A 14,787-nucleotide genomic window follows, 5' to 3' on the forward strand; every position below is an offset into this window, starting at 1 on the left:
CGATAAAGGCATTAGTTGATGTGAACCGGCGAATAACAACACGTGAGATCGGATTGAGGTTAAATTTATCAAATTCAACAGTTTATGACCACTTGAAAGGCCTGGGATTATCCTCGAAGCTCGATGTATGGGTTCCCCATGTTCCATGAGCGTGGAATTATGCTACTACCAGAAAGATGGCAAAAGGTGTTGGACCAGAACGGTCAATATATAATTTAATAAAGTATTTGTTTATTATACGAAAATTGTCTTTCATTTCCACAAAAAAACGAAATGACTTTCCGAACAAGCCTATATTACGTTTCATTTCGGTTTGCCTTCTAAGGCACTTCTTTGGAGCATTTTTGGATGAACGCAAATTTTTTAGTTAAGGTTGCAGTAGATGATTCGTTCATCAATTGTTTCATTTATGATTACACACAAAATGTTTATTTTACACCTATTAATAATTAAGTTTCTGTTTGTTGTATGCCTTTTGTTTTCTTTCTAGTTCTCTTCCACTTCTAATATCATTGCTGCCATCAACTTCATTTCGTTCTGCTATTTATCATTCGCAGTCAACTTCGTTCTTCCCTTCATAAATCTGGTTTTCTATTTCTGTATCAGCCTCATTTTCAACCTCGTTGCTTTAGTCAATTTCATTTTCTCTATCAACTTCATTAAATCCTTTAATTTGAGCTTATTTACAGATCAACTGTCTATATCATAACGGACATTAAAACAGTAAACCTGATTATTAATTATCCAAAGTAAGATCTCGAGTGTGAATGGTAAAAATGGTACTGTTATAATAAAGTTTAGTCCATGCAGTATATAATAAAAGGGACATACTAAATTATTTTTATTAATAATTCTAAATAATATTGTGTATCCATTTAAGAAAATACATTACATTGGTGAATTTGTCAGGTTCACCAAGAGCATACATGCCTTTCGTGCGCAACTAGCCCAATGATACATCTATTACTACGAGCCCACCTGAATCCCCTTAAAGAATTAATGGGTAACAAACTCTGTTTCAAATAAAATAGAAAATAAATACAATTGAAAACGGTTAACAATGCTTATGCTGTTGATAAAACGATAACGTCGCTACTTACCCATCTGAAAACATTTTTAGACTCATATTGTTTGGAAGATTCCTTGTTACGGAAAATTATAAATTGTATTAGGTCATATACTATTTTGTACAAAACATACTGAATTATTATCCCGTGAATTTTATGAAGGAATCCTAGAATATCTGTTCACTTACAAAACATACACCATAACCTGGTGGCGTATCTGTACAAATCACTCTCTGTTATTTCAGCGCCCGCAAATACATTTTTCGCGGGACGACAATGCAACTTTTAAGGCAAAAAGGTCTGCATTTGGTATATCACTTGGATGTACAGTAGTCCGGCCGAATCCTGTTATTGTTGCAATATCGCCCACTCTAAAACATGTATCGTCAGGCAACTTATTCACTATTACCGCTTTCGTACTTAATTCAAACGACTTATTTACCTATAAGGAATCGTTCAAGAATTTTGTTAAACCGTTGTGTGAGAAGCAAGGGAAAGGAGTAAGGAATGAATGACACTTAAGAGCCAGTTGTTTTTTTAAAAAGTGAAGAAAAAACGCACGGTAGGGTAAGTTCGTTTCATGCGAGTTGCTATGTAACGAAATCATGCAACGGATGTCCCCCTTCTACTCGGCGACGTAATCGAGTTCGTAGTGGGTACCGCTCGAGCCGTGAGCGCGCTCCAATGCAACGTTCGTTACAGGCAACTCCGGCATGTATAGTGTAAAATTTAAATTCATAGTATACAAATAATACCATTAAACCAATTTCTTAACCTCTATCCCGGTATGTTTGTGTGTTTAAAGAAGTTTCACTTCAGTAGCGTGTTGTATAATTACACGTTGTACTTTTTTTAATTGCATCCTTCATCAGAGCTATCCATATTACGATAAATAATTTACGACAATACGATCACTATGCAAACACCATATGAAAACTCTGACGAAGTCATATTTGTTTATATGGTTTGCAATATCCCACTTTGATTCGCATCAAGTCACAGCCCCAAACTGTATCTCATTTTGCGCTGGGCTGTATGACTGAAGGTTCATGGCATACGGAACGCACCCAATATAATTCTCTGATTGTGCGGATGGAATTGCTGGAAAGGCTTTAAGTATTTTTAAAAAGCTAGTGTACACTAAAGTCAGTATTCAAAAAGACACCTTTAACGTAAGGAATGGACGTTGGTTGCACTTTTTCTGATTGTATTAGGAGTTATAAAGTTTAAATTAAATCCATCCACTGTAACATATGAAATTTATAATTTATTTACTTCTTTCTTATTTCTTGTTTTAGTGCTTCTTTTATGGGCGTGTCTCTCAAAATGACAGTTTTTGTTCTTTTACAAATTTTCTTCTTTGAATAAAAAGAAGTGTTTCGTTGCAGAAACTTTTTTTGAAAGACTAACAACTAGCAGTCTGACGTGTGTAACACTGACAATCGAATACTGTAAATGACGTTTACTAATAAGGCAATAGGTACACTTTATTGTGTAATACAGTTTAGAAAGTAAATACAGGAACAAAGTAAAATATATTTATCAATTATCCGAAATAATATTGCGAATCCATTGAAGAAAATACATCACATTGGTAAAATACTCGGGCTCACCTCTATCACATCCAAATCTAAAGGCAACTATACCTACGAGGTAGTCATCTTTCATCACGGGCCCACCTGTATCTCCCTAAAAAATTAATAAAAGCGAATTCGGTTCTGTAGCTGTTTTAATGCAATTTTTAAATAAAATAGAAAAGAAACCGAATAATGTAAGGTCATCAAAACTTATAATATTTAGAAAACATTTAAATTTGCATTTTTTAAGGATTCCTCATGGTTTTGGAAAATTGAAGCTAGTGAATTATCACTTTCAACAAGTGTGAATTTATTAGAAAATCATAAGAAATGTATTCACTTACGAAGCAAACATCTTCTCTTGGAGGCGTATTTGAAACTATACAATTCATTTTGCTTGATTTAATGTGTTTAGAACATTCTTTCGGGGATGCTATTGGAACATCGATGAAGTAAAGGTCACCAGTTTCGTCTTCAGGTGCTTCGAGAACATTAGTAAGACCGAATCCTGTTATTATTACAATATCGCCCACTTTACCGCTTTGATCATCATTAGGCAAATTTATTATTCTCACTGCATTTGAGAATTCAAACGGTTCATCAACCTATAAATAATCTTTTGTTAAATTGATGCCGGAAGAACGAGGTATGCACCTGTTGCTTAGCAAAAATATCTAATTTAAAATCTTATTTAAATTATTTCTTATTGCTGCTCAATAAATAATAAAGGAAAATATGATTTTTTTCAGTGTGCCAAACCTTATACATATTTATATCGCGTAGGCTTTTCCCAAAGCACTGGGTACTGAATTTGAAAGCAGTTAACTAACGTAATATTAATAGTAATAACTGAGACTTTGCTAATGACTCGTCAGTCAATTACTCTTCACTTTTCTTAATCATTAACATCCAAATGTCCGGTTTAAAATTTTACTTACGAATAGAATCGTTTCTAGATAGGTACGGATCGGACATGTAATAATTGAATTAAATAACTGAAATTGGTGTTAATTTGAGCATACCTTTACAATTCCAATGTCAAAGTCAGGTTGATCAGAATGAAACCTTTTGTGTATAAAAACTTTAACGACTCTTCGTTCTTGTCCATCTTCGTCTATATTCGATACTCCAGCTTTGACCTTATATTTGTTTGCTTTCTTACTGTAAAAATATAATTCTACCTAATGTGCATACAACAAGTTTATAAAAAAGGGTTTGATTACAGTTTAATTTACAATTATATTTTTTCTATTTTGTATTAAAAAAAGAACAATTTGGTTTATTTTTAAATACTATCTTAGATCTTGTATTTTGATACTTTCTGTTTTTTGTCTATTCCTTAGAAATTCAGACGAAGAGGAAATAAGGCTTTCTTTTTCATTGTTATTTATTTATTTATTTATTGACTAGTTAGGTACACTTAGAAATGTATGTCCAATGGGACTTCGCATGAGGATACAGAAGCTACCAAGCTACCGGACGGTGGCCTAGTAGTACACTACCTTGGTACATGAGACACCTTACGAATAACAAAAACTAGACAAAACCAAAAACGCAATTGTACATTATAAATTTCGTCTCTAAGTTTATTTTTAAACGCGTGGCTAAATACGTATAATCCACTATTATTAATTATATTATTCCCTCATAAAACAAAAAGAAAAAAACAAAACAAAACAAATTAGCGATAATTTAATACCTATTTTTTCAATTTATACTTGGACTATTTTATCAGTATTCAAGGTTAACTTATTATCAGTAAGCCACCTATCCGTAAATCTAAGTAATTCATTAATTCCTTCAGAGAGTGAATCTCGGAATTTATTTGCACACACTAATATCCTGTCATCGACATACGAAATTATCCGTCCGTTGATGGAGATATCAAATATATGACCAGAAAACGTAAATATCCCAATATAGAGCCCTGTGCTAAGTACTCCCATATATTGACTTTATATTTAGTGCTTATGGCAGAACTCACTTTGACAAACTGTGATCTATTATTCAAATAGTATTTAATTAAGTGAAGAGCAGTATCCCGAATAGCCTAATTGTATAGCTTATTAAACAGAAATCGGTGATCAACAGTATCAAAGGTTTTTTTTTGGGTCCATAATTGTGGCAACCGTCGGAAGACCATTATCTAAGCTTTCAAGAATTGTTTCTGATACAACAACTAAAGCATCTTCAGTGTCAATATTAAAGAAATATTAATTTTTCATAAACTTTCGCAAAATTGGATATTGATATTTTGATATTTAAAAGTTTGTATTACCCGATATACCTTTTGAAATTTATAAAAGGAAATTACTTATATCTCCTTCTAAACTAACCACATCCATATCATTAAAATACCGAAAATTTTTATTCCAGGGTTTTTGGGTTTCTGAACTGTAACTTGAAACGTTTCACCTAGTTGATTTTTGTATGTTGAATAGTTTATTTGCTGTAGTAACACCACTACTATTATTACAGTTCATTATAGTTCCACCATTCATGTATTTATTACATTATTAATGGGTAACTTAATCTCGTGTTGTATAACATCAGTAATACGTTCTAGAGCTGTTTGATCCATGCTGCCTTTGAATCTATTACTAATATCTGTTTTCAGGACTGTTTTCAACTTTTGTTGTTTTTGTGACATTCGGATATTTTATAATATCCTTAAATGATTCACTTTAATTCAATTTTAGATTCTAGGTTTACACTGTACTACTCACCGTTGCCGACGCTTCAACCTAACTTGCTCGGTTGTTTCACTTCAAAAGTTTTTTCATTTGATTTTATTACCACAAGAAATAGTAAAAGTGAAGGCAGTAAATAAATGACCTAAACGCAACAAACCGCAATTATACATATCCAAACGAATTTGGAAAACTAATCTTCAAACAACATTTAGTCTATAAACAATAAAGTACCAGAAAATACTACAAACGGCACAGTGAACGCCATCTGTAGCACGATGCTACATTTTAGGATTACGTATTTTTCAACAAGGTCCACTTGTGTGGATATCTACTTGCTGAAAACGAATCTAGGCGTAGCCAACCTCAACGTGATAGGCACGTTAGCTTAATCGAATAAAATAATTCGAAGTGGTCTGTATTCTGTCGAAACTGCCAGACGCGGATCGCGATTTCGATCTTTTTGGATCTCATCAGTGCGTCGAATACAGACCACTTATTTATTTTATTCGATTAAGCTAACGTGCCTATCACGTTGAGGTTTGCTACGCCTGGATTCGTTTTCAGCAAGTAGATATCCACACAAGTGGACCTTGTTGAAAAATACGTAATCCTAAAATGTAGCATCGTGCTACAGATGGCGTTCACTGTGCCGTTTGTAGTATTTTCTGAAACGTACTGTTAAGACAGCAGGTAAAAGTTGGTCTGTGTTCTGTCGGAACTGCCTGTGACGCGCTGATACGATCCACAAAGATCGAAATCGCGATCCGCGTTCGGCAGTTTCGACAGAATACAGACCACTTCGAATTATTTTATTTAATAAAGTACCAATTTGCTGGAATGTCCATGTAAAATAAATGGCTTATTTAGGGATCACGTTTGACACAATTATTAATCCGCCACTGCAACTCTTGTATAGAAAATAGCTTTAAATTTTATAGGAAATTCTTTTGGCATTTCTGTCAATGTATACAATGTATCTATAAGCACTTTAATGTTTGTTATTTTACTTACTTATGAAGGCAACGAGCAGCAGTCAGAATGAATTGTTCTGCAATAATTGACCCTCCGCAGTTAGCGTAATTGTTATAATACAATATCACTTGATAAGGGTAGTCTCTAATGTCAGCCTTTTGCCCATGTATAATTATTTCTTTGTAATCTCTGCCAAATTTGTTACTTGGTTTCGGATAGAATCCTTTTGATAAGAAGGTAGAGAATAAAATGAGGTCAAACTGTTTAGTAAATTGTTTTGTAAAGATTTCTATTACCTTTAGTGTGAAACTCATCCCGGCCAGCGGCGATTGCTAAAATATAACGATTGAGATAATCTTCGTTAGAATGAATATGATTATTAGGTGTTTCGGTAACTGTACGCTTATCATTTATTTGCGATGTTTGGTGAAACTGAGAAACATTCAGACTCGTCAACGTTAACTGTCAATTCCATATAATAATGTAGTATTACATACTGAAACTGTAGTGTTTCGGCAATGTTTAAAGTTTTATACAATTTTATTCTATTCAGTTGTAGATATACTACTTAATTTAAAAGAGTGAAAACATTTCATATATTCAATGGAAAATGAGAGAAACATTATTTAATTAAATGTCAGGTGTTATTTATTTATTTATTTATTGACTAGTTAGGTACACTTAGAAATGTATGTCCAATGGGACTTCGCATGAGGATACAGAAGCTACCAAGCTACCGGACGGTGGCCTAGTAGTACACTACCTTGGTACATGAGACACCTTACGAATAACAAAAACTAGACAAAACCAAAAACGCAATTGTACATTATAAATTTCGTCTCTAAGTTTATTTTTAAACGCGTGGCTAAATACGTATAATCCACTATTATTAATTATATTATTCCCTCATAAAACAAAAAGAAAAANTTCTGACTTAATTTAATCAATATCTAATTGTCTACTCTGTTGAAAGGAATATTAGAATATAGACAAATATAGGCCGTTTCGTTTAAGCTGTTTTATAGTGGGTCCAAGCTAAATGTCTATCCTTTGGTAAATTATTATTGTTATATTCAGACTCATCAACGTATTATTACTATTATTTATCTATTTTTAACATAATATCGTAACTTACCGCTTGTAAAAAGGATCAAAGAAATACAATAAAAGATTTTCATTACTGAATAGTTTTCAGCTACAAATTGCACTTAAATATTAATTTTGTATAGGCCTATGGAATAGGACATAAACGAATTATTATGTATCGACAATTACGGTATATATAGTAATACACCTCCTACTAGGCATTTATTAATAATTACCATTACTTATTTCTGAACAATGTCCTAACAGTATTCCAATCATATTATAACCATTGTTTCATGTGTAGGATTTTTATTTGACACGCACAATTTAAAGTGCGAATTAACTTTATGGCAATTGATGAAAATTTAGATGTTTGTATAAAGATACCTTTTTAATAGTATTTATAATGAATAGGTGTTTCTAGTACTTTAGCGGATATGGTGGGTTTTTGGTTGGATTTTCTAAAAACACTACTTTCTTTATTTCAACCGTTCTCGCAACAACCTAAATTTTCAGTTGAGATAGAATTTGATATTTTCGTTACCACCATCATCAATTGCTTTATTTATAGAATTGAAGAATGATCACACACATCAGGCCCATTAATGAAATAGTAGTACATTAAAAAACAAAAGAAAATTCTCACCGGCACTTGGTGATTTTTTTATATCATCACAACTAATGAACTATTGCATGTGATAAGATTGTCAATTTACATGGTAGGTATTTTGTTTTAATACAAATTTAGTTGCAAAGAAATTTAGAAAATCGATGTCATAGTCAAGGAACTCAACTTGCGGAGTGAGTTAAGTAAAATATTTGTGAGACCGATGCACATAGGCGATACGGTGTTTTTGCAATAAATCTAAACATAAAGCACACATAAAGACTTCCTACACATTGTGACATACACTTGCTGAAATTACTGGCCAAGGGATTGTAACAAAACAGCCATTCTATGTCAGGCTGGTTTAATACTTAACAGAAAATAGAAGGAAATAAGGCATATAACGTCAAAAGAACATGCGTTAATAATTAATTTTGCAAATTCTGTTCTTTTAATAACAGGAAGTGTTTCGTTGGAGAAAACCTTTTCGAAAGACGAACAACTAGCACTCAGACATGTTTAAAACTGACCATCGAATACAGTAAATGACGTTTATTAGTATGATAACAAGTACACTTTACAGTGTAATACAATTTAATAAGTAAGTAAAGAAACAAACTAAATTATTTTTGTTAATAATTGGAAATTATATTTCGTATTCATTGAAGGAAATACGTTACAGTAGTGAATATCTCAGGTTTACCACTTTCACCACGAAACTATCCCTATGACGTAATCTTTCACCATAGGCACACCTGAATCTTCCAAAACCATTTGTAATCCCAGGATTCTTTTAAAACATGTTAAAATTTGTAGATCACCTTTACAATTCTTTCTCATTCTAATGTTTCTTTTGTATTAAAAAGAAAACAATTTCGGTTATTTTGACCATAAGTGTGTTAGCAACAATAGCATACAAACGAATGAAGAGGCATCGGCCACAATGGTACCTATATACAGAAATACGCCTCCTACTAGGTACTTATTAATAATTATTATCATTACTTATATTTGAGCAGTGTCCTAATAGTAATATCCAATCATCATCATCATCATAAGGTCATCAGTCTTAAGACTGGTTGGACACGTACCTCCACTCCTTCCTATCCTGAGCTAATCTTCGCATTTCCCTAAAACTAGAACAACCCACATCCTTAACTATTTGCGAAGAGTAATCTAATCTAGTGCTTTTTTTATGGGAGTGTCTGTCAAAAAATTACAGTTTTTCTTCTTTTAATAACAACAAGTGCTTCGCTGTAGAAAGCTTTTTGGATAGACGAACAACTAGCTGTCTGACATGTGTAACACTGTGAATCGCATACCGTAAATGGCGTTTATTAGTAAGATAATAAGTACATTTTATTGTGTAATACAGGTTAGTAAGTAAATAAAGGAACAAAGTAAAACATATTTATCAATTATTTGGAATAATATCGCGTATCCATTGAAGAAAATACGTCACACTGGTAAAATACTCAGGCTCACCTGTATCACAACCAAAGCCAAGGGAAACTATCCCTACGAGGTAATCATCTTTCATCATGGGCCCACCTGAATCTCCCTAAAAAATTAATAAAAGCGAATTCGGTTCTGTAGTTGTTTTAATGCAATTTTTAAATAAAACAGAAACGAAACCGAATAATGTAAGGTCATCAAAACTTATAATATTTAGAAAACATTTAAATTTGCATTTTTTAAGGATTCCTCATGGTTTTGGAAAATTAAAGCTAGGGAATTATCCCTTTCTATTTTGTGTAATACAAACACTACTGCTATCCTGAAGTAATGTTTATTGTGAATTTATTAGAAAATCATAAAGAATGTGTTTACTTACGTAGCAAGTGCCTTTTCTTGGAGGCGTATTTGAAACTATACAAATCATTTTGTCTGATTTAATGTGTTTAGAACATTCTTTCGGGGATGCTATTGGAACATCGATGAAGTAAAGGTCACCAGTTTCGTTTCCAGGTGCTTCGGGACTATGAGTAAGGCCGAATCCTGTTACTGTTACAATATCACCCGCTTTGGCGCTTTGATCATCATTAGGCAACTTTATTATTCTCACTGCATTTGAGAATTCAAACGGTTCATCAACCTATAAATAATCTTTTGATAAATCGATGCCGGAGGAACGACGGATGCACCTATTGCTTAGCAAGAATTGCTGCTCAATGAATAATAAAGGAAAATATTACTTTTTTCAATGTACCAAACCTTATACATATTTATATCGCTTAGGCGTTTCCCAAAGCACTATCACTTTCAATTTATCTCTTGATTCGCCTTTGTAACGGTCAATTTATTTCTACTCCCTTGCCTCCTTTCGGGAACATTCTCCAGCCGTCCAGAGAAGTCTCGTTTTCTTTGAACGGTTTAATTGCTTTCCAGAATGCAGGTACGACACACACGTCTACAGATACGGCGCACATGAAGAAAAGCGCCCGCGGCTAGTCGGCGAATCGATAAGCCGCTCACACACACGTATGCCCGATCTCACACAATCACGCTCGCGGTCGCTACATTACTGAATTCCAAAGCAGTTAACTAACGTAATATTGATAATTGAGACTTTGTTAATTACTCGTGAGGCAAAGCAATTACTCTTCACTTTTCTTAATCACTAAGATCCAAATGTTCGGTTTAAAATGTTACTTACGATTAGAATCGTTTCTAGATAGGTACGGACGTGATATGTAATAATTGAATTAAATAACTGAAATTGATTATAATTTGAGAATACCTGTACAATTGCAATGTCAAATTCAGGTTCATCAAAAGAAAAATCTTCGTGTATAAAAAGTTCAACGGCTTTTCGTTCTTGTCCATCTTCGTCTATATTCGATACTCCAGCTTTGACCATATATTTTGATGCTTCATCACTGTAAAAATATAGTTCTACCTAATGTGCATACAACAAGTTCGTAATGAAATTGTGGTTAAAACCAGCATAATTAATACATTGTGGGATGTGTATATCATGAACGCATTACACAGCATTGACGACCAATAATGATTTCATAGTTGTTATTTGCTGCGTTTTCATAAGTGCCACTATTAAGTTGAATGATAACGCCATGTCTTTTATTTAGATATTTAAATGTGTGTATTATTTCATTTATGAAAATTTTATAGCAAATCCATTTCTGTCAATGCATACAATGCAACTATAAGCACTTTAATGTTCGTTATTTTACCTACCTTTGAAGGCAATGAGCAGCAGTCAGAATGAATTGTTCTGCAATAATTGACCCTCCGCACTTATCGTAATTGTTATAGTACAATATCACTTGATAAGGGTAGTCTTTAATGTCAGCCTTTTGTCCATTTATAATCATTCTTTCTATGTCATCTCTATGTCCACTAACACGATTGTAAAATCCGCCTTTTGATAAGATGATAGAGAATAAAATTAGGTCTAACTGTTTAGTAGTTTGTTTTGTAATGATTTCTATTACCTTCAGTGTGAAACTCATCCCGGCCAGCGGCGATTGCTAAAATATAACGATTGAGATAATCTTCGTTATAATAAATATGACTGAATTAGATGTTTCTGTAACTGTATGCTTATCAGTATTTGCGATGTTATGCGAAACTGAGAAATATTCAGACTCGTTAACGTTAACTGTCAATTCCATACAATAATGTAGTATTACGTACTGAAACTGTAGTGTTTCGGAAATTTTTAAAGTTTTATACAATTTTATTCCATTTAGTCCTATATATACTACTTAATTCAAAAGAGTGAAAACTTTTCATATATTCGATGGAAAAAGAGAAACATTATTTAATTAAATGTCAGGTGATCAATTTACGATGTAATAGTCTCTAAGTTTTTACCAAAGTACAGAGAGACTATACATTTGAAATAAAAAAGAATTTACATAATAATTCACTAACTTAAAATTTTACCAAGGAGCATAATAAATATGCCATAATATAATTTATTTAGGTACCACTTAATTACATTTCTTGTAAAATGGCGATAGGGTCAACTTAGTTATACGGTGAGTCAACTAAAGAATTGTTAAAAATTATGATAAACCGCTAATTGGTATACAAAGAATAGCACATTTTTTAGATAATTATTGAAACGATTTCATGGTGACTTAATTTACTCTCAACATCCAATTCTCTACTCTGTTGAAAGGAATATCAGAGTATAGACAAATATACGCCGTTTCATTTAAACTGTTTTATAGTGGGTCTAAGCTAAATCGCTTAGACTCGTCAAAGTGTTATTATTATTATTTATTTATTTTTAACATCATATCGTAACTTACCGCTTGCAGAAAGGATAAAAAAAATACAATAAAAGATCTTCATTACCGAATAGTATTCAGCTACAAATACCACTTAAATATTAATTTTATATAGACATATGAAAATGCAACATCACATAAGTGAATTATTATGTATCGACTACTACGGTAGATATATATAGTAATACACCTCCTACTAGACATTTATTAATAATTACCATTACGTATTTTTGAACAATGTTACAACAGTATTCCAATAATATTATAACCATTGTTTTATGTGTAGGATTTTTATTTGACACGCACAATTTATAGTGCGAATTAACTTTATGGCAATTGATGAAAATTCAGATGTTCGCATAAACATACCTTTTTAATAGATAGTATTTACAATGAATAGGTGTTCCTAGTACCTTGGAGGATATAGTGGGTTGCTTTCCGTAATTTGTTCTGTTGGATTTTGTAAAAACACTACTTTCTTTATTTTGACCGTTCTCGCAACAACCCAAATTTTCAGTTAAGATTGAATTAGATATGATATTTTCGTTACCACTATCATCAATTGCTTCATTAATGGAATTGAAGAATGATCACACATATATCAAGCCCACTAATGAAAAGGTACATTAAAGGAGAAAAAAAAATACAACGTGTAATTATGCAACACACGGTACTGAAGTGGAATTTCTTCAAACATACCGGGATACGGGTTTAGGAATTGGTTTAATGTTATTATTTGTACACTATGAATTTAAATTTTACGCGAAATCTACAGTCCACCAGACGATTCCTGTTTTTGCTTTTTGGTGTATTTTTCTACTATTGTTACGATTTCAGCTTTTATAATCGTAGGTATTGTCCGGATGTACATTTTTGTGCTATAGGAGCTTAGACAGCTTTCGTCCCTTTCATAAAGTAAACTGTTGGGGTGCGACTATTCCTTCAGCTTTTTTCAATTTTTCCGCCTCCACGTTTACGCCGCCCGGAACCCATAACCCCCGTAACACCCCCTACACCACGCCACTGACTCCAAAAGTATTTGAAATAAAAACAGATCTGTGCATGGTTTAATAAACAATTTACGGCAACACGACTATACTTTGTTTACTTTCTGTAGCGATGTGACCTTCAGTTTGACCGGCGCAAAGTAGAAAAGAACAGCACTAGGCCAGAAAAGGAAGGATACAACTCTCGGCCAAACTCATAACCGGTGAGGAGCGTATAATCCGTACAGTACTGCACGGAAAAATTGACCATTTTATCCACTACAATTGCATTGCTCAAATGTGCTGTTATTGGTACCATTTACTACTGAAAATATCAACGAGATGTTTATTTATATTTGAAGACATATTAAAGGCTTTAACGCTTGTTTTCGACTCGCACTACTATTCATGATTGAGCAAAACTTTTGGCAGGTACTGTATGAAAAAGTATGTTTAATGAACAAGAGTCGAGAGTATAATGAGCTTTTATCTCCCTACCTACGATTTTGCTAGCGTGCATCCAAGACATTGGAAGGAACACATCGCTGCAGAAAGTAAATGAAGTATACTATGTACACTCGATACAGAAATGATTGAAGAAGAAATGAGATATAGCGTCGAAAGCACATGTGTTAACATGTTTAACACTGAGAATCGAATGCATTAAATGACGTTTATTAGTATGGTAATAAGTACACTTCATAGTGTAATACAATTTAATAAGTAAGTAAAGAAACAAACTAAATTATTTTTATTAATAATTGGAAATGATATTTCGTATCCACTTAAGGAAATACGTCACATTGGTGAACATCTCAGGTTTACCTTTTTTACATCCAAATGACCACGCCACTATCCCTATGAGGTACCCTTCTTTTACCATGGGCCCACCTGAATCTCCCTAAAAAGATAATATAAAACAAATTCCATTTTGTAACCGGTTTTGTACCATTTTAAACTGTTGTAAAACAATAATTCCGTTACCATTTTTAAATTTGCATTTTTAAAGATTCCTCATGTTTTTGGAAAAACTTATAACTTGTGTGTTGTTATATTCTACTTCGTGTAATCCATACTCAACTATAGTACAGTCGAAATAAGAAGGCAAAGTCCCCAATAAATAATGCTCACAAAAGGCATATCGTTTTTCTCGTTCTTACAAACGGAAGATATCCTGTCTTGCGAATAGTCATCTCTCTACATACACAGTTTAAGTTATTTTTTCTATGTAATTATTGTTGTCGTTGTTTTTGTTGGTGTTATTGTTGTTAACTTTCAACGAAATGATCCGAGAAGTTTTAAATTCTCAGAGTAGAAAACTTGTTTGGAATGTTATTAATTATTTTCAAAGAAAGAAAGAAACAAGTAGAGAAAACATCTCCGTTATAAACATAGCGGCGGAGGTTTTGAACATTAGTTGCAGAACCGTATCCCGGATACGAAAAGAAGGTGGAACTTTTAATTTAAAAACAGATGTATTATTTTGTAAAAAAATATTTTTATGAAATTAAAAATAAACAATAACGCATTCATTTCTCAT

The 14,787-nt window shown here is 32.8% G+C and overlaps 3 protein-coding genes across 9 annotated transcripts in view; 1 reads left to right on the forward strand and 2 right to left on the reverse strand.

The window, feature by feature from the left end:
* Window positions 1–14,787, forward strand: part of LOC108736724 (heparan sulfate glucosamine 3-O-sulfotransferase 1) — a 135,512-nt gene that overhangs the window by 35,799 nt on the left and 84,926 nt on the right. The window lies entirely within an intron of this gene.
* On the reverse strand, window positions 2,537–7,576 carry LOC112904366 (trypsin-1-like). The gene is made up of 6 exons (XM_025974200.1): window positions 7,445–7,576; window positions 6,606–6,641; window positions 6,349–6,532; window positions 3,667–3,805; window positions 2,989–3,249; window positions 2,537–2,756 (listed from the first exon to the last, which is right to left on the reverse strand). Exons 1-6 carry the CDS (start codon window positions 7,485–7,487, stop codon window positions 2,610–2,612), a joined length of 810 nt encoding a protein of 269 aa, XP_025829985.1. The 5' UTR covers window positions 7,488–7,576; the 3' UTR covers window positions 2,537–2,609.
* Window positions 9,317–14,142, reverse strand: LOC108736722 (trypsin-1-like). 4 transcript variants are annotated; one of them, XM_025974196.1, is made up of 6 exons: window positions 14,073–14,142; window positions 11,458–11,493; window positions 11,201–11,384; window positions 10,743–10,881; window positions 9,837–10,097; window positions 9,317–9,563 (listed from the first exon to the last, which is right to left on the reverse strand). In XM_025974196.1, exons 1-6 carry the CDS (start codon window positions 14,128–14,130, stop codon window positions 9,417–9,419), a joined length of 825 nt encoding a protein of 274 aa, XP_025829981.1. In that variant the 5' UTR covers window positions 14,131–14,142; the 3' UTR covers window positions 9,317–9,416. The 4 variants fall into 4 exon arrangements, with proteins under 4 accessions (XP_025829981.1, XP_025829984.1, XP_025829983.1 ...); XM_025974199.1 differs by lacking the exon at window positions 14,073–14,142 and adding an exon at window positions 12,675–12,862; XM_025974198.1 differs by lacking the exon at window positions 14,073–14,142 and adding an exon at window positions 12,631–12,862.

Source organism: Agrilus planipennis, unplaced genomic scaffold (assembly GCF_000699045.2).
Source record: "Agrilus planipennis isolate EAB-ADULT unplaced genomic scaffold, Apla_2.0 scaffold119, whole genome shotgun sequence".
NCBI lineage: Eukaryota > Metazoa > Arthropoda > Insecta > Coleoptera > Buprestidae > Agrilus > Agrilus planipennis.